The sequence below is a fragment of the Terrapene carolina genome, unplaced genomic scaffold, assembly GCF_002925995.2.
Source record: "Terrapene carolina triunguis isolate 2854851 unplaced genomic scaffold, T_m_triunguis-2.0 Scaffold69, whole genome shotgun sequence".
Taxonomy (NCBI): Eukaryota; Metazoa; Chordata; order Testudines; family Emydidae; genus Terrapene; species Terrapene triunguis.
In genome coordinates, this window is record NW_020664420.1 from 26,594,880 (window position 1) to 26,603,346 (window position 8,467).

The 8,467-nt window shown below is 39.0% G+C and overlaps 1 protein-coding gene across 1 annotated transcript; it reads left to right on the top strand.

The window, feature by feature from the left end:
- The first annotated feature begins 472 nt into the window (after positions 1 to 472).
- On the top strand, positions 473 to 1,658 carry HSPB3 (heat shock protein family B (small) member 3). The gene has a single exon (XM_024210121.2). The coding sequence runs from the start codon at positions 555 to 557 to the stop codon at positions 999 to 1,001; it is 447 nt and encodes a 148-aa protein (XP_024065889.2). The 5' UTR covers positions 473 to 554; the 3' UTR covers positions 1,002 to 1,658.
- Positions 1,659 to 8,467: the final 6,809 nt, after the last annotated feature.

Genomic DNA, 8,467 nt, shown 5'->3' on the forward strand with positions numbered 1-8,467 from the left:
AGAGGCACCTGATAACTTTCTAGTGAAACCATCCCCAAATTTGCTTCTCTCACATCCTCAAACAGCTTGAGTCCTCCTGCCCCAAATAATTTCTATATCTCAGTGAGAAGAAATATAGCTTTTACAGCTACTGTAGTAGTTTCCTTTAAGAAACAGAAAGAACATCACACTCCTTTCTAGACAAATAAAAGAACCTTTAAAAATACCTTGTTTCCTCATAACAACAAACAGGTTAATGTGCGAAGAACAAAAAGTGCAATAAAATTTCATTTTTACTATTTAGTGTATGCCTAAAAACTGCCAAAGCAACTGAAGACACATGCCCTATAAATAGTGCTCTATTGTCAATGTATAAAAAGATGAGGCATGTCTCGTGGACATGAATCATGTCCAATTAAGTGTTAAGCTCTGCCAGTGCTAAAAATGAAAGGCTACATCAACTGATAAACTAGACTGGGAGTAGGCATGCAACTGGAAAGAGCTCACTACGCAAGTCTGACTCTACTGCTTTCACTGGCTATCAGAAAGCAGTAACTCATATTTCTGTCTCAGCAATGGAAGGAGTAGTTACAAGACACTGGGTGGAAACTCCTGTACGTTATCAGGAGCAGTTTGCTGTCCAAGATCTGGAAGCGTGCAAGTTGGATCACTCTTTATATGCTTTGCCAGGCCCATCCAAGGCTGAGGTGAGAAGCCGACATGCAACAAAAAGTACAGCTACAGCAGAGGAGGACAGCACCGAAGAAGGCAAACCCAGCTTTCAGGTCTTACTGGATGTTGTGCAGTTCCGTCCTGAAGATATCATCATTCAGACTTTCGAAGGCTGGCTCCTGATCAAAGCTCAGCATGGACCTAGGATGGACGAACATGGTTTCATAACAAGAAGCTTTGTTAGACAATACAAATTACCTAATGGAGTCAAGAAAAAAGATTTGTCTGCTCTCTTCTGCCATGATGGCATTTTGGTTGTTGAAATGAAGAGCTCAGAGGAAATGGACTAAAGTCTTTTTAATTGTTATTGGTGAGATAATATTATTCCTAATGTAACTCAAACAATGCTTTGCAATGTAGCCATGCATGTGAAGTTGTTGGTTTGTATTTACAATGGAGATAAGAACAAAACCTTGCATATATTTTCTGCATGTTGAGTTTTATTGTTTGATGTGAAATGTAAGACTACTTTCCTTCAGCTGCATATGTGCTGGAGACCCACACTTTTTAGACAAAAGAAAGTTTATGGCAGTCATAACAAATGAAAAATATTTCATATAATGCTCTCTGATGAGGTACCAGTGTAAAGCATGTATAAAAATGCCGATAAACAGGGGTTACCTTTGTAATATGTATTCATGAGATAAATAATGAAAGGAGCAGCAGACATTAGTCTATGAGTTTTATGGAATTTTAATTTACATAACAGAAAAATGCCATGTTTTTAAAAGTTATATCACTATATAATGTTAACGTCAACATTTCTTAGGAGATGTCAAAGCACGCATGAGCAGCATGCATTTGGTCTGCAAAATAATTTTTGGGAAAAACGTTTTGAATTCAAATTTATTTCTAAAAATTGCTTGCGAGTCTGCCCTTTAAAAATATATTGTACTTAAGGGAATATTGAACAGCAGAATAAACATTAAATGCAATGTTTCAAAATGTGTCATCTTTCAACTAATACTGAGTCAACTTATTTTGATGGAAATTTTTCAAATGCTTTGTTTTTAATCACCATTTGTTTTGTTTAAATATCCTGGCTTTCTGCCAACAATAGAAACAAAATATTGCTCACTTATAAAAGTTCAAAAGTCCCAAAGTCATTCTTGTGTAGCTGCCCCTGACTTAAAGGCATTAATATGCTAGGGATGAATTTAGTCCAACAAGTTTACACAATCAATGTGAATCACGTAAACGTTTTCTTCTGTGACTTTCTTTAGAACTTAAGGTCCTGATCCTGCAATTGGATCTCTGGCAGCAGATGCTTGTGCCCACAGAGTCTAACTGGCTCTGCACCAGCATAGGGGTTCAAATGCCTGATTGCAAGATGGGGCCAACTAAGAACACAGGGCTGCTTTCTTCTCTCAATTATACTAGAGCAATCCCACTCATTTCAATGGAGTTGTGCAACTAAGGTTAGCCAGGACTCTGCCTGCTATGTCTAACGGTCTTCAACATTACAAAAAGATTTGTTACAAATGGTTCTGTAAATACCCAAAAATTCTAGGGGAACTGCAGCTGCAAGTGAAACTGCCTCCTTTTATGTGTACTTAAGATAAGTATGACTGCTGTGCTATGAATAGTAAAGGAATGCAGAGTGGAAAGTGCCAAGCTAAATACAGACTCTTGCTGATAGCCATCTGCTGTTCAGACAAATTAAAAACATTTTTGAACTAAATCAAATACAAATAAAATTCTGAGTATATTAAATCACAAGGGAAAAATCAGATTAACAAAAATGTTTCTACCCCATGCTCAAAAAGAGAGCTCTCTAGTTTATAGTGAAAGCACTAGACTTGTGTGTTTGTGCTCGCATGCTGTAGAAATGTTTAAATTAGTGATCAATTAAATTTGAAGAAATTTGAAAGCCATTGGTTTGGAATAGGCCAAATACTAAATTTTTAATTTTTAAAAAATTTTTGCACTCCAAACTCACACCAATTTCAAAGCAAGTTTGCTCTGTATAAGGAATGATGGATTAAGTCCAGAGCCTGCAATTCACTGCATATGGTCACCCTGCTGCACCCAATCACAGTGGATTGCAGGTTGGGGGCCTACATTTATTTTCTTGACTGATGTACACATTGGTCTCTTTTTGTGTTGCACCATAGCCAGCAAACTAATGTTTTCTAGCAAACTGGTTTAAACATAAAATAAAAGTCCCTCAACCCTCTCCTTTGCCCCCAAGTCTGCCTTTCTATATCCATAGGTTTGAGGAAATTAGAATGAGGTTCCAGTCACAAAATTCAGGCCTAGATTCAGATTCCAAACAGTTCAAACTCCAGGAGCTTTCAGATCCAGAGATTTCACTGAGCCCATAATATAAGTTAGGGCCTTTTGCAAATTTTAGATGCAGATCTGGGTTTAGATGTGTTTGGATCCACGGTTTTTACACCATCAGATGTATTGCGATGTGGGTTCAGGACCATCTATAGAGGTAACCAGCTTTAGTGCCATTTTAAAAAACCTTAATACTCTTCTATCGCTCATTTTACTTTACAAAGAATTTGTAAGATATGACCATTTAAAATGAAAAGTCCAGCCCTATCTATTATTACAATGGAGGCATTCATGTATCTAGAGATAACAGGAGATTTACAAAATATGGATTTGGCAATTTTAAAAGTTATACAAACATAAAAACTGTGGCTGATTTTATAAATAAATCAAGCTCTGACTAAACAAATGGAAATTTGGCAAATAATTAGTCCATAATCCTGACAGCTTGACTTGCATTTGTATACACATGAAAAGAGCTGGCCAAGAAGAGTGCAACTATTGCACCCAGCTCTAGATTTTCCCAAAGCATAAGGGGCTGAATCTGAACTCATTTATGTTGTAAGTCACAAGTAACTCCACTAAAGTCAGTGAGGTTACACTCGTGTGAAACCAGTGTGTTGAGCAAATGGAGTTCACACTGCTGGAAGAGTTACTGTTGTAGTCTTGCTACACCCAGAAGTAGTGCTGTAGTGAGTAGGTTTCGCCTCTGAGCTACTGTGAATAAAACACATACTGTATTTCTCCTGCAACCACATGTGCCTCTCTGTGGGTCTACTCCTTCCTACACCATAATATGACAATACTCTCTCTGTGTTCTCTGAGACCAGAGCTATGGAGGCTGCACTAGAGCATTTGACCTGGAGTAAAGGGAGTTGATCGCTACATTTTAACATGTTCACTCCTTAACTTGTCCATTCCATGTCAAGCATTGCAAACTCTTATAATTTTGTCACAAGTTTCATACTATCTGGTGGGATTTTTAGCCCACCAATTCCTGGAGCTTTCATTTTAAAGATTCTTGGGTTTCATTTAAAAAAAAATGTTTCTGGCCCTTTCTGTTGTGGAGAAAAGGTTGAAAATGTGAACTGTAAAGGCTCCAACACCAAAAAGCAAATAAAAATCCAGAATAAGAGTGTCCACACTTGCAGTTATTCTGGAATAGCTATTCCAGAATAACTCATGTGTAGACTCGTATTTATATAAACAATCATACAACATAAAATTTGACAGAGAATTTTGCCATAGAAATGTGAAAAGATCCACCCTTAAGACAGCTAGGGTCTGATTCTCCACCTGCTTACAACAATGTAAATCAGAAGTGAACTCACTGAAGTCTGTGGAATTATACTAGTGTAAAAGTGACGGTAGTTGGGGAATTAGGCCCTTAAAGTGCATTCACATGCTACACTGATGGGTGCAGTATAACAGTCTGATCCTGCACGGCTAGAATCAATGAGAACTTTGCTATTGACTTCAATGGGCACAGGAGCAGAACCTAAGTGTATGTAACAAGTAAATACATACTTGGGACTATAGTGGAATATGTATCATCCACTCAAGAGACAATACACTCATTGCCTATATTGTAGCATTAAGTATAATTCAAGGGGAAATGTCTCATTCATTTTTGCCCTATAGTTTATTAAAGGCTTTTGAATTAATGATTTTTAATGGACTTTTTCCTCAAGATATTTGGCAGAACAGTTGCACATTCTTTCTAAGGGGCTGAACTAACTTATTTTGAATGTTATGTCTAATGTTTGCCTTTCTAATACGATTAGATGTGAATCTGAGAGACATGAAGGGAGATATTAATATTGCTCATGGATAGTGATAATTTTATAAATTGCATAGAATTTCATAACAGCCATAGCTCAAGGCAGATTTATGACACGCTGCTATGATTAAATAAAGAACTCCGACACTGGCTGTCTACAAAAGCCTGGCCAAGAATAAGCAGTATATGCTGCTGTATGAACTGCAGAGCAGCTGTTATTGAGCCTTGTCAGTTCCCAATGGCGAAGGAATTAAGTATGTAATTGATCAAGCAGTGTCCAAGTGATTCCAAGCACTTAAAAAATGCTTTTCAGAAATCTCAAGTTCGGATTAATAACCAAGAGCAAGGGCACAAAAATAAAGAGCATGGTTCTACAAGGTCCTAAGCATCCTCAACCTCCATAGACTTATTTAGTTTTATAGTATCTGCTGTATTCAGGGTATCACAGCCTCTTTATGCAATTGGATACTCATAGTGCAATGAACATAGGCAAATATGACAGCCATTATCCTCTCAAGAATAGTTCAGACACAGCCTTGGATATTTGAAAAGAGTGCACTGTGCTCCTCAAATTTCCTGTTAAAATAGCCCAAAACTTGCAGACCTTACTCAGTCCATAATCAGGAAAAATTCCCATTGATATGATTTTTTGCCCGTATAAGGACTGCAAGATTTGATAGTTAGTGAAAGAAAGAATGTTGATGAACATACTGCACACCAGGGTTATTTTCTCATCTCTTTTAAAAGGGCCATGCAATGCACCTGGGCAACCACCTGTGGAGACAGATGGGCCCATCATTTAACATCTCCTCCGAAGGACAGCACTTTTCAATGCAGCAACCGCATTGGCACTTCAGTGCTAGCAGTAGGGATGAGTCTCAGTCCCATATTGGGTCTTCTTTAAGGACAGTGACAACTTGAATATATTTCCATCTGAAAATTTTGTATTTACCATTACTGCAAGAAAACTCTAAAAATGACTGAAACTGAGAGAAATTACAGAATAATTCTATGTGTCTGTCTTGTTTTCCAATTTGTTTACTGTGCAGTTGGCAGCACTTTGTATCTAGTCAAGTTCACTGTTCCAATGATCCTGCCTGCCCTTCCCCAGGCTCTGCAAACCACCACTGAAGAGGCAGCAGGCAGGAATGTGCAGAAAGAGAAAAAGGGGAGAGGAGGGTTGGGCCTGAGCATGTTTGATGGTTGTGCTGTCGTGTTCACCTAAAAGAACCTTCTAACAAAAACAGGGGAGGAGGAAAACTCTTACAACAATTGTAGGAAAAGATTTTTAAGATGTCAAGGCATAATATTTAAAGGCTGCTTTTTGAGAAATGTTGGATTCATTTAATTAATCATTTTTTTAAAGTTCAAGTTAACAGTGTCCCTGTAGAACCATTTTAACTAAAACTTTTGGGCTGAAAATGTAAGTCATATTACATATTGTTTAAATCTTCAATACACCACAATTTAAAAGTAAATCACTTACCCACTTTCTTTGGCTTACTTTCCACTCAGATTTTCCCTTCAGTTTTCCCTCTATTGCACTATTAATCTTATAGCTCTATCAGTTATAGCAATTTTGGGACCACTAAAATAAACAGGACTCCAGTGTTTTAACTATTGTATTGTCTTCACCTGATCTGAGCAGGGATAGATGATGTGGTAGTCAAATTCCAGTGTTGCTACCATGGTGGAACTGCACTTGTGGTAGTACAGTGGTTGGAAGTATGAAGAATTAACTATGTGCAGACACAGCTTTTGTATACTGAGGTTGGCTTTAAATTTACATACGTCTAACCTATATGTAATAATGCTATCACTATGGCTATGCTGTCAAATTCAGGAAAGTCAATGATTCATGAGCCTGGAGTGCGGTTTGACAAATAAAAAAGTACTGTACTTCATTTATTCTCTTGTTGAAAAAAACATGACCCTATGATTTACAATCCTTGCAGCAAGTGACAGCTTCATGTAGTTTTAATATTATCGCATATCTATTTTGTAAATAAATATATTAATATTATTAAAGTGCTGACAGCGTGACCAAAACTCTATGAGTTACAAATATAACAAAATCCCTGCCCTGATGAATTTATGAGCTAAGGCTCTATCCTGAAATCAGATTCATGCAGGCCAAAATGTCCACCCCTGTGAATACAAATGCATGTCTGGGGGCTAAGAAACAGACAAACATACAGACAGACAAATTAATGTAGATGCTCACTCTATTACGTTATATATTTCTGTTACAATCTGGAGCTCCTTCATAGGGAGTTTAGGCCTAAAATTAAAAAGGTGTGTGATTTTTCTTATTCCCCAGTGCAAGTTAATACACCTCTACCCCGATATAACGCTACTCGATATAACACGAATTCGGATACAATGCGGTAAAGCAGTGCTCCGGGGGTGGGGGTGCGGGGTGGCAGGGCTGCGCACTCTGGCGGATCAAAGCAAGTTCGATATAACGTGTTTCACCTATAACGCGGTAAGATTTTTTGGCTCCCGAGGACAGCGTTATATGGGAGTAGAGGTGTATTGGAACTGAAATACCAAAACCAACATTAATATTTAGAATCATAATAATAATATTTTCCAGGAAGTTGGCTAGAAGCTGATAAGCTGCTGGCTGCTGTAACAAAATGGAATATCTAGATGTTTCCATGTCATATTTAACACACAAATCTACAAAGAGACCTGGGTCCAGGTTTTGACAAAGCTATTCATTTCTCATTAACCTTTACAAAATAAACTTATTAACTGCACAACATAACCAAACACAGAAGGCTAAATTTAGGCTGTCTCTCACAAATATACATACTGGAAAAGAAATAGCCAAATGGCTGCAACTGTGCCATTAAAAACTCTGCAGCCCTCCATCTCCAGAGCCACAAACAGAGTTCCAAGGCATGACCAGTAGTCAAAGGCACAGGGTAACTGGACCACAGCATTGGCAATAAGAGAGTTTACTGTCTCTGAGGAGAAGACAGACTGCAGGTGCATGACTGCAAGAGTGGCATCAAGGGGCCAAGAGGAAATGGAAAATCAGGCCCAGGGTGCCTGTTATGCACTGGTTTAAATAAAAGGAAAATCAGGTTGTTCTAATTTATGTTTCAGCTGCAATGGTCCCCAGGGGACAATTTGGCAGCCCCCAATAGCCAGAGTACAGACTGCTCCAATCACACACTATTCTTCCTTCAGCAGGCCCCTTTACTCCCGGGGCGTATCCCCTACAGGAGCTTGTGCCAAGGGCTGAGAGAAGGGCAGTGTAGGGCCATTCTGTCACCACAATTCTGTGCCAGGTGGTAGAAGGGCAGAGAAGAAGTTTCTCACACCAACAGGATTGAACTTGTGAGAAGGGAGAGAGAGGGTCTGTGAAGTAGGCCACAGTAAATCAGTTGAGGATTTTACAGAAGCTAAAGGCTTTAAGTGTTTATAGTAAAAGATGAGTAAAATAGATTTTAAATAAACAAAGCCAATGCAGTTTCTGAGATATAGGGTTTGTAAATAGGCCAGAGGTGCCGACTTTGAGAGTTCCTAGGGGATCCCCCCTCTGCCCCAGACCCCACCCGCACTCCACCCCTTCTCCCAAGCCTCTGCCCCCACCCTGCCTCTTCCCACCCCAACTCTGCCCCCGCCCCGCCTCTTTCTGCCCCATTCCGCCCCCTCCCTCACCTCTTCCTGCCCCAGCTTCTCCCT

Excerpts from the sequence above, each read along its gene's own strand:
- HSPB3 (XM_024210121.2), top strand. The coding sequence starts at position 555 with ATGGAAGGAGTAGTTACAAGACACTGGGTGGAAACTCCTGTACGTTAT.